Source organism: Orcinus orca, chromosome 6 (genome assembly GCF_937001465.1).
Source record: "Orcinus orca chromosome 6, mOrcOrc1.1, whole genome shotgun sequence".
Classification (NCBI taxonomy): Eukaryota; Metazoa; Chordata; class Mammalia; order Artiodactyla; family Delphinidae; genus Orcinus; species Orcinus orca.
The window spans coordinates 120,665,445-120,685,481 of NC_064564.1; the positions used below are offsets into that span (position 1 = coordinate 120,665,445).

General features: G+C 59.6%; 1 protein-coding gene and 1 long non-coding RNA gene across 4 annotated transcripts in view; one reads left to right on the forward strand and one right to left on the reverse strand.

Moving 5' to 3' along the window:
* Nucleotides 1-20,037, reverse strand: part of LOC125964748 (uncharacterized) — a 237,139-nt gene that overhangs the window by 142,566 nt on the left and 74,536 nt on the right. The gene's annotated exons all lie outside the window — the stretch shown is intronic.
* Nucleotides 7,267-20,037, forward strand: part of CACNA1B (calcium voltage-gated channel subunit alpha1 B) — a 194,171-nt gene continuing 181,400 nt past the window's right edge. For 2 of the 3 annotated variants that reach the window (XM_049711158.1, XM_049711159.1), the window contains exons 1-2: nt 8,094-8,810; nt 11,846-11,985. In XM_049711158.1, coding sequence (XP_049567115.1) covers nt 8,718-8,810; nt 11,846-11,985 — 233 coding nt within the window. In that variant the 5' untranslated portion in view covers nt 8,094-8,717. Of the gene's footprint in view, nt 7,719-8,093; nt 8,811-11,845; nt 11,986-20,037 lie in introns of those variants that run through there. The other variant, XM_049711160.1, reaches the window with a different exon arrangement.

Genomic DNA, 20,037 nt, shown 5'->3' on the forward strand with positions numbered 1-20,037 from the left:
TACTCCAAGTTTTCCCTCCCCAATTCTCCATGTGGGAACCCAACACCTAGTGGCAGAGGTGGGACTTAGAAAGGGAGGTATATCCCATTTACAATAGCATCAAAAACAATAAAACATTTAGGAATAAATTCAACCCAGGTGAAAGAACTGTACCCTGAAAACTATGACATTAATGAAAGAAATTGAAGAAGACGTAAATAAATGGAAAGACACTGCACCCCCCACCCCCCCCACCGACCTCCTGTTCATGGACTGGAAGAGTTAATATTGTCAAAATGTCAACTACCCAAAGCCATCTATAAATTCAGTGTAATCCCTATAAAAAATTCCAGTGGCATTTTTGGTAGAAATGGAAAAAACAGTCCTAAAATTCATATGGAGCCACAAAAGACCTTAAATAGCTAAAGCAGCCTTGAGGAAGAATAAAGCTGGAGGCATCACACTTCCTGATTTCAAGCTATACTACAAAGCTACAATAATCAAAACAGTATGACACTGGCATACAAGCAGACACAAAGACCAGTGGAACCAAATCAAGAACCCAGAAATAAACCCATGCGTATATGGTCAGCTAATATTTTACAAGGGGAAAGGATACTTGAGGACTCAATGGGGAAAGGTTAGTCTCTTCAATAAATGGTGCTGGAAAAACTGGATATTCACATGCAAAAGAATGAAAGTGGGTCCCTATTTTATACCACTCACAAACGTTAACTTGAAATGAATTAAAGATTTAAATGTAAGACCTGAAACCATAAAACTCCTAGAAGAAAACATAGGGGAAGAGTTCATTGACACTGGTCTTGGCAAAGATTTTTTGGACATGACACCAAAAGCACAAGCAACAAAGGCAAAAATCAACAAGTGGGATTACATCAAACTAAAAAGCTTCTGTACAGCAAGGGAAACCATCAACAAAATGAAAAGACAGTCTATAGAGTGGCAGAAAATATTTGCAAACCACATATCTAATTAGGGGTTAATATCTAAAATATATAAGGGACTCACAACTTGGTAGCCAAAAAAAAAAAAAAAAAACCCCAAGTAATCTAATTAAAAAATGGGCAAAAGACCTGGCAGACATTTTTCCAGAGATGATATACAAATAGCCAACTAGTACATCAAAAGATGCTCAGCATCTCTAATCATCAGAGAAATGCACATCAAAACCACCGTGCAGTATCTGCTAGAATAGCTATCATCAAAGAACCTAAGTGTCCACTGACGGATAAATAGACAAAGAAGAAGTGAGATATGTATACACTGAAATATGCGAAGTACGTTCAGCCATAAAAAAAGAAGGCAGGGCTTCCCTGGTGGCGCAGTGGTTGAGAGTCCGCCTGCCGATGCAGGGGACGCGGGTTCATGCCCCGGTCCGGGAGGATCCCACATGCCGTGGAGCGGCTGGGCCCGTGAGCCATGGCCGCTGAGCCTGCGCGTCCGGAGCCTGTGCTCCGCAACGGGAGAGGCCACAGCAGTGAGAGGCCCGCGTATCGCAAAAAAAAAAAAAAAAAAAAAAAAAGAAGGCAATCCTGCCATTCGTGACAACATGGATGAACCTTGAGGGCATCGTGCTAAGTGAAGTAAGACAGAGAAAAACAAACGCTCTATGATCTCACCTATATGTCAAATCTAAAAGAAAGCTGAACTCAGAAACAGAGCAGAATGGCGGTTGTCAGGGGCTGGGGGTGGGGGAACTGGGGAGATGCTGGTCAAAGGGTACTAACTTGCAGTTATAGGTTCTGAGGATCTTATGTACTGTGTGGGGTGACTATAGTTAGTAATACTGTATCATGTACTTGAAAGTTAAGACAGTAGATCTTAAGCCTTCTCCAAAAAAAAAAAAAAACAAAACAAAAGGTAAACTCTGCGAGGTGATGGATGATGGGTGTGTTGGATGACCTTATTGAGTCTTCCTTTCACAATGTGTACACGTATCAGATGATCACATTGTGCACTTTCAGCTCACACAATGTTGTATGTCAACTGCATCTCAGTAAAGCTGGCGAAAAAGGGGGAGGAGCTGAAGAGGTGCTGGAGGGGAAGGTGGGCAAGGGGCCTCCCACCCTCTGGGAACGGGCCAGGGGCCGAGCTTCTAGGATAGTGGAGCCTGGTTGCAATGCCATTGCCAGCACGCAACAGGACCAACTCAGGCCCCCTGAGGACTTCTGGGGGGCACAGTGGGTGACAGCCGTCTGCCTGGTTCGTGAACTTCTGCAGTGGCTGGAGCCTCGTGGGGGCGTCCCTGGGGGTTCGAGGTGAGTAGGACAGAGGGGGAGGGACCACAGACCCCTGCCAGGAGGGGTGGGGGGCGCAGGAGGTGCTGAGGTCATGGGTGGGGAGCAAGCCCGCTGGAGGCCAGGGAGGAAGAGAATTGTCACTGGGCCTACCAGCTCAGCCCGGGTCCGTGCCCTGCATCCCCCGCAGCTCCTTGCTCCTCTGGATGAGACTTCACACCTGCTCCGCCTTATGCCAGCCTCAACGCCCCGCTCACTCTCAGCTCTGATCTTGCCTCTGATTTCAGTGAGAGTCACAGTCCAGAGGTGGTCCTCCTCCCCCCGTTAACCCGCCAGCCTGCCTGTGTCTGCGGTCACGTCCTCCGACTGCCCTTCCTGTCAGCGAACAGGCTGTCTCATGTCCGATGGCCTCTGACCCAGACGGGGCAGCACATCCTTTCTCTTGCATCTGGAACCTGTCTTTCTATTGAGTCGTTCCAATCGGCACACAAGGTCCAGTAACATCCACTTCCTTAAATAACCCACAAAACTCCCTTCATGGCCTGTGTCTCCAGCTATTGTTCCACGTCTCTGCTTCTTTGCAGGAAAACTCACCCAACAGGCTCTGTCCACCTGCTGTATGTACTTCCTCATGAGCCATTCTCTTTAATCCACTCCCCTCAGCCTGTTTCCCACTCGTCTATGGAAACTGCTTTTCTCAAGGGAACAGGCACATCTGTCTTTCATGCCAGTGATTGAATGTCGGTCCTTATCTCTCTGGATCTCTCCACAGCGTTTGGCAGATGACTGATTTCTCTCTGGACACACGCCCCTCCCGTGGCCCTGGAGCACTGGACTCTGCTGTCCTCCCCTCTGAGGGCTCAGGCCGCTCCTCTGTCTCCCTGTCATCTACTCGGCCTTGCCGAGCACCCCAGGGGGCTCTTCTCTCTGTCTACACTTACTCCCTCAGTGATGATGACTGCTGCTTCAGGCGGGGGTCTGGCACGTTTGAAGGGACTATCTACCATAAATTGTGCAGGGCGCAGTGAAACCTCGAGGGAGAGGACGTTGCAGAAACAAGGGGAGGGGACAGAACCCTGGACCTGGAAGGAGAAAAAGGAGGGTGGAGAGGGCGCCTGACAGGAGCTGGGACCTTCATTTAGGGCTTGCAGCCCACCCCAGGTGGTCAGTGGGAGGGGCTGGGGGATGAAGACCCTGACTTCAGCCTTTCCTCCCTCCACGTGCTCACCGTTGGCCCAGCAGAAGCGGGAGCCAGAGGTCGAGGGAATGAGCTGTGTGGTCTACATGTAACTGGGCAGGACCCTGCGGGCTTTCCCAGGGACAGACCACCCTGTGTCTCCCGCCTCTTGTTTGTAGAAAAGCTTTAGCCTCCTAGGCCTTTCCCATATCCAAAGAGCAAATGTAATCAGAGAAGTGAGAAAATGCGGAAACAAAGGAAAACAGACAATAATAGCTTAATCATAGAACAAAGTCCAGGACCTTAGTTTCTCCTCAAGGGCTATAGATAACATCCTGAGCCATACCCTTGGGCTGTTTTGCAGCTACTAAAACCCCCACCAGGTGGGAGAGGCTAACTGCATGCTGCCCACCAGCACAAAGACCCCAGATCCGCCGGAACCAGAAGGGTTATGGTGCTGATTCTCAAAATACCATCTGGTTACCTCACCACCAAGCCATCAGAAGGACAAGCTGATCACGCACCCGCCACACTCTCCCTTTGCCTTGCGTTTAAAACCCCTTCCCAGAAAGCCTTTGGGGAGTTTGGGCCTTCTGAGCATAAGCTGCCCACTCTCCTTGCTTGGCCCCATGTTGGATGCCTTGGAATAAATGCCGCACTTTCCTTCACCACAACCCAGTGTCAATAGATTGACTTTACTGCGTGCAGCCAGGCAGACCCAAGTTTGGTTCGGTAACAGGTCCGCACACGGCACAAGGTGGGCAGGGTGGAGAGGGTGGGACGGTCAGACAGGAAGTATTCACACAGCTTCCAGATTCACGTCTTCAGCTGTGACCTCTCCTCTGAGCTTCCCTTGTGATATCCAACTGCCTACTCAACATCTCCACTTCTATGTTAAATGCAGAATCCTGTGACCAACAAGCTCTTCCCTCATCTCCTGTCTCAGTAAGGAGAATCAGTCCACAGTTGCTTAGGTAAAAAACTAAAAGCCTCCATTTCCTCTTTCACATCTCACAGCGGACACATCAGCGCTTCAGTCAGCTCTACAATAGGGCCCCTGTGCGTCGTGCCCCTGGTCCAAACCGCACCACCTCTCTCTTGGGCTTCTGTTAAAATCTCCTAACTGGCCTCCCCGTTTCTCTCTGTGGCAGGCCTGTCGGCAGCCTCCCCTGCAGCCTGCCCTTCCACTCCCAGCTGAGTGAGCCCTGATTTTGTTTGGAGCTACTGTTTGCCCACCTCCGTGGACGACGGCAGTCCTACTCCTCTTTGCCATACGTTCACTTCCCCATCCTCGTTAAGCCAGGAGTGGTACATGGCCCAGGTCTGCCCAGTGGAGTTTAAAGAGAAATTTGCTGGGGAGCCTCTGAGAAACCTTTCCTTTGTTATAAAACGATGTTGTATGTTTTTTTTTTTTTTTTAATGGATGTCCTTACAGATGGCCAATAGGCACATGAAGAGATGCTCAGCATTGCTAATTATTAGAGAAATACAAATCAAAACTACAATGAGATACCACCTCACACCGGTCAGAATGGCCATGATTAAAAAGTCCACAAGTAACAAATGCTGGAGAGGGTGTGGAGAAAAGGGAACCCTTCTGCACTGTTGGTGGGAATGCAGATTGGTGCAGCCACTATGGAAAACAGTATGGAGCTTCCTCAAAAAACAGAATAGAGTTGCCATTCAGCAGTGGGACTGCCAGCAGTCCCACTCCCGGGCATATATCCAGAGAAAACCATAATTAGAAAAGAGACATGCACCCCTATGTTCATAGCAGCATTATTTACAATAGCCAAGACATGGACACAACCTAGATGTCCATCCACAGATGAATGGATAAAGAAGATGTGGTACATATATACAGTGGAATACTACTCTGTCATAAAAAAGAATAAAATAGTGCCGCTTGCAGCAACATGGATGGACCTAGAGATTATCATACTAAGTGAAGTAAGTCAGACGGAGAAAGACAAATATCATATAATATCACTTATATGTGGAATCTAAGATATGACACAAATGAACTTACCTATGAAACAGAAACAAACTCACAGACAAAGAGAATAGACTTGTGGTTGCCAAGGGGGAGGGGGTTGGGGGAAGGATGGACTAGGAGTTTGGGATTAGCAGGTGCAAACTATTTTTTATATATATATATATATATATATATGTATAAATGAGCCACTTTTCTCTATAGGAGAAACCAATACAACACTGTAAATCAACTATACTTCAATAAAATAAAATTTAAAAAATAGATGTCCTTTTTACACCTGCCTGTTCCTTCCTATCTGAGATGGTGGTGTAAAGACATGATGTCTCATGCTGTGGCAGCCACCTTGGGCCGTGAGGCGACAAGCATGAGGACAAAACGTGCAGGTGGTGACCACAGGAGGGAAGAGGGATAGGAAGAGTCTGTGTTCCTGAAATAGCATACTTTATGACTTAGTAAGTGAGGTTAAAACTATTGTATAGTCACCGACACGTGGGAATTGGGTTGCTTACCTCTGAATACATCCTAGGTGATGCACACACTGTACCCCTGCAATCTGTTCCCCAGCAGCCAGAGGGATCTTTTTGGAACAGGAGTCAGATGACCACCTGTCTGCTCAGAACTCTGCTCTGACTTCCCATCACACTGAAGACAGAAGCTGGAGCCCAGAGCTTGGCCTGCATGGCCACCCCAGGGTCTCTGCACTCAGTGTCCTGTCTCACTCTACAACATTCAGGTCCACTCAAGGATCATTTCCTGAAAGTTGTCTTCCCTGACTGGGTGGTAGAAAAGCCGCTCCTCCCCCCCCCCCCCCCCCCCCCCCCCGCCGCATCCTTATCTCCTTGTTCTGTTTTCACAGCGCTGCTACGTGGTGCTGCCGGCAGTATTGATTTGCTGTCCGCGTGCTGGTGGAAGGGACACTCGCCTTACCTCCTCTGCCACTGACTCAGGAAAGGCTTCTTGTTTGAACGTTGTGAGGACCAGATGAGCAAATCATGTGTGAATCGAGTAGAACAGTGCCTGGCGCAAAGTAAGCCCAGTGTGAACATTGCCGTTCCTTGTATGAGGATGTCTTCTCCGTGAAGGCAGAGCTGGGAGCCTAGCGCCTGGCACCTAATAGGGGCTTAGTGGAGAGGCTGGTTGGCTGGCTGGATGAATAGCATACAACAGGCTCTCTTTAAATTTTTATTGAAGGAATGGTGGAACGCAGGAATCTCTGAATTGAGGTTTTGGAGCTGATTCGGTGTGTGGTGATGGCAAAGCCCAGGATACGATTGAGGGCGGAGGGGCCCCAGGACAGAGCTGTGCATCCTGAAAACCCAAGACCAGGGAGTTGAAAGCATCCTCTATACTGATGTCGAAGACCCCGAAAGGATGGCAGGAGAGGGCCAGGAGCCAACATCTTCTTGGAAGAGGCCGGTGTCCGCAGCGAGGGGGAGGGGAGTAGGCGATGTGGCCGCTGGGAGGAGCGAGGTGTGGAAAGAAAGAAACGTGGGGAACTAGGGGCCTCCCCCTCCCCCCTTTGGGCTACAGCGTCTCGCAGCTGGTGATGCCTCCTGGGGGGAAGGAAGGGTTCGTTTGTGCCGCTCAGCAAGCCGTCGAGGACTCCCAGCCCCGCCCAGCTCCTGGCCTGAGCCTCCCAGTTCAGCATCTGGCCAGCGGCCGGCCGGGCGTGAGGCGGGAGGGCGCACGCGCACCGCTGCCGCCCAGCCCGGGCGCAGCCCAGGAGGACCTGAGGGCCGAGGCGCAGCCCCCAGGGCCGGCTGCCGGACCCGGCAGGGGGACAGGGCGGGGGCGGCCAGCTGGGGGCGGGGCGGGCGCGGATTGGTCGGGCGCTGCCACGTGACCGGCCCCTTATAGGGCGTGGTGCGGGCGGCAGTGTCGGGTGCGGCGGCGGTCGGCCGGGCGAGGTCCCTTGTGGGTCCGGCGGCTCCGCGGCTGCTCCACTACGAGCGCCAGGCGCGCCCCGCGCCCTCCCATCTCCGCGGGGCCGCCGGGCTGGGGGATGCGCGCAGCGCCCGGGAGCCATGGTCCGTTTCGGGGACGAGCTGGGCGGCCGCTATGGGGGCGCCGGCGGCGGGGAGCGGGCCCGGGGCGGCGGGGCCGGCGGGGCGGGCGGCCCGGGCCCTGGGGGTCTGCAGCCGGGCCAGCGGGTCCTCTACAAGCAGTCGATCGCCCAGCGCGCGCGGACCATGGCGCTATACAACCCCATCCCGGTCAAGCAGAACTGCTTCACCGTCAACCGCTCGCTCTTCGTTTTCAGCGAGGACAACGTCGTCCGCAAATACGCCAAGCGCATCACCGAGTGGCCATATCCTGCCGGGGGCCGGGCCGGGCGGGGACCGGGGGCCGCCCGAGGTCGCGGGGACGGCCACGGGTGCGGCGTCGGGCGTCCGCGCCTCGCCGGGTCTGGGAGGGGCGGCCTGGGCGCGGGGCCCCGGGGCGGGGGCCGGTCGCGTGCGGCGCCCAGTGGCCATTTTTCGCGGGGCTGGAGGAGGGTGCGCCCTGGGGAGAGGTGCATCGGGTCGGCTCGGCGAGGAGGGGGCGGGGCGGATTCCGGGCCCCCTCCGCGCGCAGCGTGTGCGTGCGTGTTTGTGTGTTTCTGTGTGTGTGTGTGTGTGTGTGTGTGTGTGTGTGTGTGTGTGGTCGTGGTGGCAGCGGCCGCGGGAGCGGGGTGGACGCTGGGCGGAGCCCCCTGCCCCTGGGCTCGTCCCTTCGCTTCCACGGTCCGGGCGCGGAGCGCGCGGCCAGCCTGGAGGGCACCCGAGGGCGAATCGGTGTCTGTGTAGGTGTGAGCACCCGGGGGACGCGAGCCGGTGCGCGCGCCTGGCTGCAGGTGCCTGTGTGTGTGCGGGCATAGCATGAACCTGGTGCTGCGCGTGCGTGCGTTCGGGACTCTCGGTACATGTATGCTCACGTGCCTGTGTAGGTACATGTGGCTGCGTGTGTCTTTAGGGGGGAGTGTGCGCCTGCGCGGGGTCCTTCCTCCAGCCGCGCGCTGGGGGCCCACAGCCCCCTCCCTCGGGGCGCGGGAGCCGGGCGGAGCCGCGGCGGAGACGCTGTCCGCGGTGCTGACGGCCGCGGGGACGTGCTGAGGGGCTGGTGGCCGCGACTGCGGAGGCGTCCCTCGCGGCGGCCCCGAGGATGAGGGCGGGAAGGGCGGGGTGGACTCCGGACCCGGTCATTCTCAGCCCCTCCGGAGGCGGCCTGGCCCCGGCTGCTGCACTGCGCGCTGTCGGCCTTGGCCTCCTCGCTTCTCCTCTTTGGCGCCTCCCGGCCAGTCCTTAACCCACGCACTCCGTTTGAGTACATGATTCTGGCCACCATCATCGCCAACTGTATCGTGCTGGCACTGGAGCAGCACCTCCCCGACGGAGACAAGACGCCCATGTCTGAGCGGCTGGTGAGTGCGGTGGCGGCCGGCCTGAGGGCGGGGCGTGGGGTGGCGGCAGCTTGTCTGATTCCACGACCCTCTAAGGATCCGTGACTGGGCGCAGCTTCCTCGGGCAGGGTAGTCTGGGCAGCTCCCCCTCTTTCAGGGTAGGAAAAGGATAGGACCCGGGCAGCTGGCGCTTGCCTGAAGGGCCGGGAGAGCGGGATAGCCAGCTCAGCCCCTGCTGGGGAAGGGTGGCTTGAGAGGGGCCATTTTAGCCCGCAGCTGCTCTGCCCAGCGTGCCGCCGCCACCCCTACACCTGTCCAGTCCACACGGACTAAGAAACTAAGAGCTAAAGCTGGGGTGTGGGAAGGGCGTTCATAATGGCCCAGGTTAAGGAGGGTCAGGCTCCGTGAGTGGGGTGGGGGCTAGCTGCCCACCCTTCCCTGCAGGGCTGTGATAGTCTTCGGCCCCCGGGGTGCAGCCCTTGGTCTCGGGACCGTCAGCCTCTCCTTCAGAGCTGTCTTCCCTGGCTCTGCTTGGAATCCCTTCCCTGTGGTCCCGCCACTTCCCGTGGGAAGCACTCCTTCCCAGCCTTTCTTCCCAAACGTCCCGAATATCGCTTCCACCCACTCTTGCCCGGAGCTCCCCAGACCCCTGTGGTTTCCCCTTTTGGAGTACAGAACCCACAGGAGCCAGGATGCCAGGTCAGGGTGTCTGGAGGTGCTGGGGCAGAGGGAAGGGTGCTGCTTGAGGAGGTGAGCCCCATTTCAAGGGTGAGGTTATGTCCCCTAGCCCCAGCCACCCCAGCTGCCCTGGCCCCTTTGCCTGGGCTCGGTGTGGGCTCCCAGGGGCCTGAGAGACTGAGCTTCAGAGCAGAGAGAAGGAAGAGTAGCTGTGGGGATTGGAGAGGGAGGCTGGGGCCTGGCTGGAGAGCCGCCGGAGGTCCTGAGGTCCCGAGGAGGAGACACTTCTGGGGGCGCGGGCGGCCAGAGGCCGATGCCTCTTCTCCACACCCTGGCAAGTGACCACTTCTGTCCAAGCTCCTTCCCTAACTTCAGTGGAGAAAAGCGTTGATGAAATAGGGCCTGTTCAGCGCTCTGCGTAGGCCTTGAACTCCAGGCAAGGCGTGGTCACATCCCTAAGGGAGTCCAGCAGGGGTGGGGCCAGAGGGAAGCAGGCCGGGGGAGGGGTGGGTGCGGGGGGCAGGGAGGCCAGGCTCCGGCAGCAGGCCTGAGTGGGCCAGCTGTGTGTCCAGCCACGTCTGAGCTCCTGCCTCACAGGTGAGGGAGGGTTTGCTTTGTGGTGATGGGGTTCGGTACACTTGTAGGAGTTGGGGGCTGAGCTGTTGGGAGAGCAAGCAGAATGTGCCCCCCGGAGGCTGCTGAGATGGATGGGAGGCCGGACACAGCGGGCCTGGAGAGCAGGCGCCCTGCGCCCCAGGGCTTAGGTCTGGAGGCTGCTGCTGCCAGAGGCTGGGAGGGGGCCGTGTGGCACAGGGGCGGCCTGGCCTGGGGTGGGGCCTCCACAGCTCCCTGTGTCTGGGGGCTCCGCTTCCCACACACACATCAACTTCCTGAGTGGCCTTCAGCTGGAGCCCTGCCCTGAGCCAGCCCTGAGCCAAGTGTGATCAAGGATGGGGCTGGGGGAAGAGCTGTGAGGGAAGGTCTGGGGAGGGGTCTGGGGAGGGGTCTGGGGAGGGGTCTGGGGAGGGGCCCCGCCCCATCTCCTGGCGCTGGCTTACTCTTCTTCTGTGAACATCTGTTTGCTGGGGCCCAGCTGTTAACCCAGGGCAGGTGGTCCGCAGCCTCTTCTCTCGGGGAGAGGGGACCCTGCAACTAAACCAGACCAGAAGCCTCCGGGGAACGATCCTTCGTGAGTCAGCATCAGGGTGGTAGGACAGGAGAACTGGGCCACCGTGGACGCCAGGCTGAGGGTGCCCCAGGTCAGATGGGAGAGCCCTGGGGGGCCAGGCTTCTCTGGGGAGGAAGGCTCAGGCCGCTGGTCCTGAGTGGGAGCTGGCAACACCCACAGGGAGCCAGTCTGGCCCTCCCCTCCCCTCCCCTGCAGCCCCGGGAGGCTGGTCCCTGGCCCCGGAGGCTCGACCCCTCCCTGGCGGAGCAGCCTTCGGAGGACAAGTCGTCCTGTGGCTCCCACAGTCCTGGGGGCAGGACCTCCCCGCTGCCCCTTTGTCCACTCCTGTGTCTGTGGTCTGCACTCAGGCTGTTTCCCATGCTGACCCTCCCCCTGTGTCCCCGTTGTCCAGCTTGTGGGGTCACCTGCACAGAGGCTCTGTCTGCCACCCTTCCCAAGTGTGTGGTGCCCCTGGTCACTCTCCACGCCGCCTGTGTGTCTTCTCCCTGAGTCCACGCAGCTCATCCCCACTGTGCTCGCCACCAGGGCCGGGCCCGTGTCGGCCCTGCCCTCTCCCATCCCCATTCTTTTCTCACACTGTTCCCTCCGCCTGGAATTCCTTTCCTTTTCGCCCAGCTGGATGCCTCGCCCTCCAGAGGCTCCCTGAGGCGCGGCCATGCTCACTTCCACCAAGATGTGTATGTTTTGATTATCCAGAAGGTGTGTGTTGAAGGAATGCGTGGGTCCTGGGCTGTCCTCTAGGGAGTTGGGCCGTTGTCCCCATAGCGGTTCGAGCTCAGGATCAGACCCAGGTCGCCTCTGGGTTAGGATTTGTCTCTGCCTCTAGCAAGCTGTGAGTCTCCGGCCCAGTTCCTGACCTCTCTGTGCCTCAGTTTCCTCTAGGATGGGGATGATAATAGTGCTTAATGCATGTGGGGTGTTATAACGAGGATTGTCCTAGTGATTGTGGGAAAACCCCCCCAATTTTCTTATTGCTTCCCCTGCTGCAGGGCTTCCGGGGGTGGGAGCCCCCCCTTGCTATTGTGATCGGGTGTCACTGGCCATGGGGACAGGGCCACCTGCCCTGGTAGGGAAGCTCGGCAGAGGGCAAACAGGCCCGTGATGGAAGAGCCGAGTCTGTGGGTGGTGGGGGGTTTCCTCGCCTGCCACACCCCCGGCGGGGGTGACCTTGCTCTGCGCTTCTCCTCAGGACGACACGGAGCCGTACTTCATCGGCATCTTCTGCCTCGAGGCCGGGATGAAGATCGTTGCGCTGGGCTTCGTCCTGCACAAGGGCTCCTACCTGCGGAATGGCTGGAACGTCATGGACTTCGTGGTGGTCCTCACGGGGTGGGTGCTGGGCCCGGGCTGCCCTCTGCGAGGGGCGGGCTTGGGCACGCTGGAGGCCCCGGCTTCGTGCTGGTCCTCACGGGGTGGGTGCTGGTGGGACGGGCATTGTTTCTCCCCAGGAGGCGCCTGGGCTGTGATCGTGGCCGAGGGGCCGTCGACGGTGCTCTGTCCTCGGGCGAAGCTTGCTTACAGAGCTGCTGGTGCCGTGGGCAGGTCACCAGGGCAGGGGAGGGCTCTGGGCCTTATTCTGTAAATCCTGGGCTCCAGCCTTGCCTCTGTCGCCCCGTGATCTGGGGGGCTCCTGCCTGAAGGGTTCTCGGACGCGGCTTCCTGGAGCTGTGCTTGGGTGTGGCCGCGCCGGTGTGTTGTCACGGTGTCTGGTTCCACGAAGGAGCTTAATCAGTGTGTCCTGACGCCCACTTTCCTTCTCAGACGGACCCTGACAAGTGCCAGCTTGTGGTTTCCAAACAACCCAGGAGATCCAGAAAGTCGCCGTGGGCTGGGCTGCTTTGAGAGCGGGCGGAATGCCCTGCTCCTCGTCGTGGAGGCCCCAGCCTTCGGGCCAGGGTGTTTCCGTTGGCCTGATGGGTATTCAGGCCTCTGCGCTGCTCCTCTGGCCAGTAGAGGCTGAGGCTGGGGCTGAGCTGCTGTTGCCCCGGCTCTGGGCTGGGGTTGGGGCTGAGCGCCTGGGTGTTCGCTCCACAGGACCTGTTTGCACAGCCCAGGTCCCAGAGGCCCCGCCCCGGCAGACTGCAGCCGCGCTTTCTGGGACCTTGTGGTCCCAGGGAGGCTCGGAGCCCCACTGTGGCGCAGAACACTCCTTCCAAGGGACAGGAGGCTGTGGCCAGGTCTCTGTCCTGTGCTGCATGTGAGGACACACAGACTTGGCTAAATGGCCTCTGGGCTCCCGCAAGAGGCCCCCTCACCCGCCCCGTCCTGGGGGGCCTGCCCCGCCGTCTGCTCGAGCTGCCGGTGGCCTGGCCCCAGAGGTGCCTGCAGCATGCCCGACATGGGCCAGAGTCGAGGTGGCCTCGCCTTCGGAGGGTCTCTCCCTGGAGGTGACGGAGGGGCCGGTGGGCCTTGCGCCTCAGCCTCCCTTTCTGTCTTTGCACCAGCCTGTCACCGGCTCTGACGGGATGGGTGCCGCTGAAATCGGATATAATAAGCTTTCTGGGAAACTTGCCGTTTTCCTTTCATTTTTCCTAATGACCGAGTAGGGAAGGGAGTGGGCAGCCTTCTGCTGGGAGCCGTGCGGTTCTGTGGTACGGCGTGCGCCGTCCGCACCCGTCTGCTGCCCTCGGTGGCGGTGGCAGCAGGGGCTTTTACAGAAAGCCCTCTGGGGTCCCACCGATGTTGCTGGTGGGGATCTGGTGGTGGGTGTGGCCCCTCGGAGGGCAGGGTGCTCCCACAGCCCGGTGGGCACTGCGTGGGCTGTCGAGGAGAGTCGCTGGCTGTTTACATCTCTCTCCCTCTAGATGTGAGTCCCTGAGGATAAGAACAGCGTCTTATTTTTCAGGGTGTCCCCAGAGCCTAGCTCTGGGAGGGCCCCCAGGAGGGTCAGGGAGCATCTGCTGAATTAATGGGCTATTGAAGCTAGGGTGCTCTGTGCTTGGGCCAGCTGGGAGCTGGGCGGGACGGTGGGACCCTGCCTCTGGGGGTGCTGTCCGTGGTGCTGAGTGTTTGGACTGCTGGGAGCAAGGCGGGGAGGCAGGACCCCTGGGTCTTCCAACAAGCGTGTCCTGATTCCAGGTCCAGGGAGCCCCGTCCTCCTGTGAGGGCTAGGAGAGACCTCCAAGGCTGGCTGCTCTCTCTTGCCGTTGACCATGCTCTCCGGGGCACAAGAGAGAATAGGATGGGCTCACTTTCCTGGGAGCCCCAGCAGGGGGATCCCAAGGGTGCCGAGACCTTAACTCTGCCCCCAGCCCGGACTTGGAGATCCTGACCTCAGTCCGTCTGTTTCTCCACCTCGTCTTTCCTACCTCTCCTCGCTTCTGCCTCTTCTTCACGTGGGCCCCTCTCCTACCCCGCCAGCCTGTTTCTGTCTCTCTTTCCCTCCCTCCCTGTCCCCTTGTCTTGTTCTCTTGGCCGTTGTCTGCCTGCTTCTGATCTTCTCTGCCTCACTGGCCCTTTGTCTCTTCTTTGCCATCTCGGTATCTCTTTGCCTCTCGACGTCTCTGTATCTCTGTGTCTTTGCTTTTTCGCTCCCATTCCTCCTCTGTCTAGTTCTCTTTCTGCCTGTTCTGTGTCTCTCATCCGGGTCCTGGAGTCTCCGCTCTTGCTGGAAGTTGGCACCAATGGTTTCCAGGCTCCCGCTCTCTGCACCTTGTCCCCAGGGGTGGCGCTGGGTTGGGAGGGGAGCCCCCAGATGGGGGGGTGATCTATGTCCCAGAGTCACGTGCGGGAGCTGCTCTGTTGCTCCTGGTTGCAGCACCCAGGGACTTGTGACCTGTGTGTGTACTCGTGTATGCGTGCGCATGTGCGTCTGTGCATGTGTGTGCACCTGTATGTATGTGCACGCGTGCACGTGTGTGTGTGTGTGGTGCGTGATGGAGGGAGGCCCTCGTCCATTTTGGGGTGAGTACTTGCCCCAGGGAACCCGGGGAAGAATGCCTAACTCTAAGCCCTCCTGAGCTGAGGTCCCTGTGGGTAGCCATGGCGGGGGGGTGGGGACATTATTTCTTGGTCCCTTTTTAAAAAATTAATTAATTTATTTGTTTATTTTTGGCTGTGTTTGGTCTTCATTGCTGCACGCAGGCTTTCCCTAGTTGCGGCGAGCGGGGGCTACTCGTCCTTGCACTGCGCGGGCTTCTCATTGCGGTGGCTTCTCTTGTTGCGGAGCACGGGCTCTAGGCACGAGGACTTCAGTAGTTGTGGCACCCGGGCTCAGTAGTTGTGGTGCACGGGCTTGGTTGCTCCGCGGCATGTGGGAATCTTCCCGGACCAGGGCTCGAACCAGGGTCCCCTGCATTGGCAGGTGGATTCTTAGCCACTGCGCCACCAGGGAAGTTCCCTACTTTGTTGTTTTTAATTAGGGTTGACTTACTTGGTGCTCAGAGGGCCGGAGGCCCATGGTGGGGAGGGGAAGGGCTCTGGCCGGGGAGGCCCTGGTGCTGACTTGTCCCCAGAGGCCAGCTGGGCTCCCTTCTACTTCTGAGGCTGGCACGCAGGTTGTGGGAGGGCCCCGATGGAACGAGGGCCCCTCCCTGCATCAGGGAAGCCTCTTAACCTCATATACTCACCTGTAGACTGTGCCTGGGTGCACTCTTGGCGTTGCAGGGGGCACAGCATCTAGTCCTGGCCACGGAGCCAGGTGAGGGGCTGTCCTGCCTGCCGCCCTCTGCCCTCCGTCCTGTCCACGCGTTTCCAGCTCCTCGAGCTGCCCTCGCCTGGCACTGCCCCGCCCACTCACCAGCCCTTGATCACTCATTTATTCAGATTCAGTGAGCCTTTGCCCGGTGCTGAGGAGGCAGCAGTGAACAGGACCCCCAGGCCCCTGCCCTGTGGGCTGTGTTTCTGGGGGACCCAGTCTCCCTGCCCCGCTCTGTGTCCTCTCGGTGCGCAGAGGGTCGGCAAGGGCAGGTCACGGCCACATCACGGTGCCTGGGGGCAGGTGTGCCGTGGAGACCGCTCCTTCTGTGACAGCACTGTGCTTCATCTTCCCATGTAGGAAGGGGGTTAAGGAGAACACAGTGTGGACTGGGAGGCTGTTGCTCGGTGTCGGGTGGTCAGAGAAGACTCCGTAGTGAGGTGACTTTTGAAGGATGTGAGGGGATGAGCCATCTAGATACTTGGGGAGAGGTCTTGGCTGGTGGTGTCAACACCAGGACACAGGTGTATCCGTGGCCTTTAGTGCCTGAGACCAGACAGGGTCCCCAGGGAATGGGGAGTTTGGAGGAGAAGCTGCCCATGACTGAGCCCCGGGACCCCAGAGTTGACACGTTGGGACTGGCCAGTGAGGTGGGCGGGGACGGTGTTGAGGAAGGGGAGCATGCTCTCCTCGGGCAGGAGCAAGGGGAGGATGGATGGCTGAGTGCGGCGGTGGGCGCCGTGCAGGTGATGGGTTCTCCCGAGGGCTTGCAGGGGAAGGCCCTGCAGGAATGGGCAGGGTCCGTGGTGAGCACCTGGGGCAGCTCTTCCACCTTTGAGGGAGTTTTACAGCAAAGCCGGCAGAGGACTGGGCAGTGGCAGGAGGGAGGGGAGGGGCAGAGGGTTTTATTAGGTGGGGGCCGGAGCCCTTGTGCAGACGGGCCAGGTCCGGGAGGCAGGGGCTAGCGGCGATGCAGCCGGAGCGCTGGAGTGATGTCCTAGGTGGATGAGGGAAGCTAGGGTCCAGCGTCCCGGAGTCCACGCTCATCTCTCTGTAACAGCGGGAAACCGGAGGGTGAGCTGAGTGTGCGCGCTGGGCTGTCGGATGAGCAGGAAGGGCTGGGGCCGGAGCCGTCCCCTGACTCTGCATTTCCACTGAACCCGGAAGCTGGCTGTCATCTGAGGCTGGAGTGGGAAGCAGGTGGAGTGAGATGGGGCGACGGGGCGAGAGAGTGAGTGCGGAGCGCCTTCACCTGCCTCGGCCTCTCACCTTCTCCTCGGCCCCGTCTCTAGTCACCTTCCCTCCTCCGCCCGTTGACCATCTGGCTGGTGTCCATCCACTCGTTCGTTCGTGTGGAAGGTATTTGTCAAATGCTCTGGTTGCTGGGGACACGGCAGTGGACGTGGAGCTTGCGTCTCCCGGGGACACAGGCGACGCACAGCTCTTGCCACGCAGGGCAGTGAAGCAGGAGGCCGGGGCGGGGTGGGGGTGAAGTTCCCCTTCACGGGGGTCAGGGAAGGTCCCTAAGAAGGACCTTGAGCAGAGGTGTCCTGAGCTGGGGGTGGGGCAGAGGGTGAGGATGTGGGGAGGCCGCGGGGCCTGCTGGGGGGCTCCGGGTGCAGGGGCCGGTCCTGGGGGGGGAAGCAGTGCCCCAGGGAGGCCATGGGGCTCGGACTGGGGTGGAGCTACAGGAAGCACTGGTCTGGTTGACTGTCCTCAGGAAACCCGCCGGCACCCCCGAGTGTGGCACCCGCATCCCCAGCCTGTCTGAGGCTGGTGTGTCCCCACGTCACCACCTCCGCCCTCCCCGTCCCATCAGCAGCCCCCAGCCCACCCTACGGTCCTGAGAGGTTGATGGCAGCTGGGAGTAGGGGCAGCAGCAGGGTCCCCTCAGACCCCGGGGGCCTCTCTGTGCTGGCAGAGGGCCCCAGAATCCCGAGGCCATGGGTGTTCCTGCCCGTCACAGCCCCAGCCCCAGCCCGGAGCTTTCCTCGGGGACAGCAGAGAAACGTGTCCCAGCTCAGACAGGTGACTCCCCAAGGGGACATTTCCAACCACAGCCTCTCATTTCACTCCAATTACAGGAGTGAATTTCTTTCCAGGACATGTAATTAGAGCTCAGGGTCCTCCCTCCCTGGCCTGGGCATCCTGTGGGAAGCGGAAGGTGGAAGGCCAGCAGGCTGGCGCCGCCTAGGGAGAGGAGTTTGTACTGGGCGTGGACGCGAAGTTGGTCAGAGGGCGCAGGAGAGCGCTCTGGGGAGGCCAGGCCACGGAGGACACCGCCCTGGGTGAGGAGGGGCCAGCAGGTATGGGCCAAGGTGCGCAGTGACCCTGTGCCCACGTGTGGCAGCCAGGGACGCTGTGCCTCGCCATGGGTGACGCTGTGTCCAGGTTTGAGGTGACTAGGGACACCGTGTCTGAGTGACCAGCGGCAGTGGGTCTGGACGTGGGCTGACCCCAGTGCGTGTCCGAGCGTGGGCACCAGAGCTCATGTTCAGGGCTGGGGCCGCCGCACGTGGGCCCCTCCTGCGTCCTGTGACTGCGGTCCTGCAGGCGGGGTCTGTGACGCCTGGTTAGGTCGGGGGTTTGCTGGACTTTCTCTTCCATCCCCACCTGAGGCTGGGAACGGTTGGGACACAGGAGGGGCCTAAGTTCTGACAAGCGGCCCCCGGAGCAGCAGAAGGAGGCTGTCTGGTCCCCATTATTACACTCCAGGCAGCATCCCCGAGGCATCACTGATGATTCAGAGCAGGCCTGGCCCCAGGGCTCCGCAGGCCTCCTGTGCTGTGTGGCCGGGTCGGAGCTGGGTGAGGGCACCCTGTGCCCGGCCCCCAGGCGCCTGCCTCCTGACACTGGCCGCCCACGGGGTCTGTAGTCCCTGGGGACAGGCCCGGAGCCCCGTGCTGGGTCGGGTGGGATCCGCCCTCACGCTCGCCGCTTTTACCCCCTGCCTGTGCCTCTGCCCTCCTGTCCCCCCCATCTTCCTCTGATTTAGGGCTCTTGTCACTCTCCTGGGGGGTGTGGGGAGCCGGAGCCAGGCCCCTCCTGGCCGCTGCCTGCAGACCCCACCCCAGGTGTTGAGGGAGAGGCCCCTCCGCCCAGCTCCAAGGGCCTGGGGATCCTGGCAGGACAGGGAGCGCAGGCTGTCCGGCCTCGGACCCGGAGCTCAGCCGAGCTGTGCCGCGCTGCCGGCTCTGGTCCCGGGTGCTGGGCCCCCTGGGGCTGCCGCCACCTGGTGCCCACAGGATGCCAAGCCCCGAGTGCCTCTGAGAGGCGGCCCGGGGCAACTGCTCACCTATCCACGCATCCTGTGCCTGGTGCACCTGCAGAGGTCACAGGAGGTCAAGTCCATGCCTGGGGAGGGCGGGAGCGTTCGCCCCTGGGTGGTGGGTACACCTGCAGCTGCCTGGGCGCTGTCTTCCTGCTTAGCTCCAGGCGGCTCCCCTCACCCCCACTTCACACCGCTGAGCCCAGAGCTGCAGACTCACCTGGAGGTGAGAATGGTTGCTAATGTCTCCTTGGGTTACTAGGCCTGGAGCCAAAGCCAGTCCCTGGCCTGGGGAAGCGGACGGGAGAGCAGGTCCTTCTCGGGATGGGCAGGCCAGGCCTCATCTCCACCCAGGGCCTCCCCACCGCCTGCAGCCCATCTGCACTCACACTGACCTGGAACTCGCAGGTCCCGCTGGTCACCTGTCACAGGCCCCTGGGTGTCCTCTCGCTCACGCAGCCAGCGCCTCGCTGCTGCCCCACTGTGCCCCTCTTTCTCTGGGTCTCAGCCTCCCCCCAGGGGGGCCACTCTCAGAGCCGCCGACACTACAGCCCCTCCCGGAGAGAAGGAGCCCGTGTGCGCAGCTGGGCCCCTGCTTCCTGCGGGATGGGCTGTGCGTCTGTCTTCTCTCAGCTCACCCCACCTTCCCCACCTGGCGGGCCTCTCTGCCCTTTTCTCGCCCCAAGGGGCTTCCCTACTGGCTGGCTCCGTGACAACCCATCCCTGCTGATGGACGTTCCCCCCGAGAACTGTTAGTTCAGGCGCTGTAACAGAGGCCACAGACGGGGGTCGGGGGCTGAGACAGCAGACGTTCACCGTCTCACCGTCTGGAGGCTGGACGCCCGAGATCAAGGCGCCCACAGGGTTGCTTTAGGCGAGGCCCTCTTCCTGCCTGCAGGCGGTGGCGTTCCCACTGTGTCTTCACGGGACTGCTTCTCCGTGTGTGCAGAGGTCTCCGGCTTCTCTTCGTGTTCTGTTAGATTCATCCTATTAAATTAAAGCCCATCCTTGTGACCTCGTTTAAGCATTTACCTCCTAAGAGCCCCATCTCCAAATACAGTCCCTCTGGGGGTTAGAGCTTCACACCGGAATTTGGGGGGTGGGGGTGGACACAGTATCGTCCATGATAGGCTGTGCTCAGACCCCAGGCTCCTCTGATGAGCGTCCGTTGGCCCCATTGCCTCGGTGCCCCGGTTCCCAGTGTGCAGCAAATACTGTGGGATTGGAATCCAGCTGGGAGAGCAGGGAGCCTGCCCCGGCCCCCATGGGCACAGGGTGCCACGTGACTGACCCTGGGCGATCGTGTGGCTCCAGGCCCGGCTCTGCTGCGGCTGCCGTGTTGTGGGCCCGGGTGAGACGTCTGTAGGGCCAGTGTCTTCCTCCCCGCCTCACCTTCCGCTGACCGTGGGCCCTTTCTCACTCCTCCAGGTCTGTTGTCAGCCTCCCGGGCCTGACAACACACAGCAGCACCAGACAC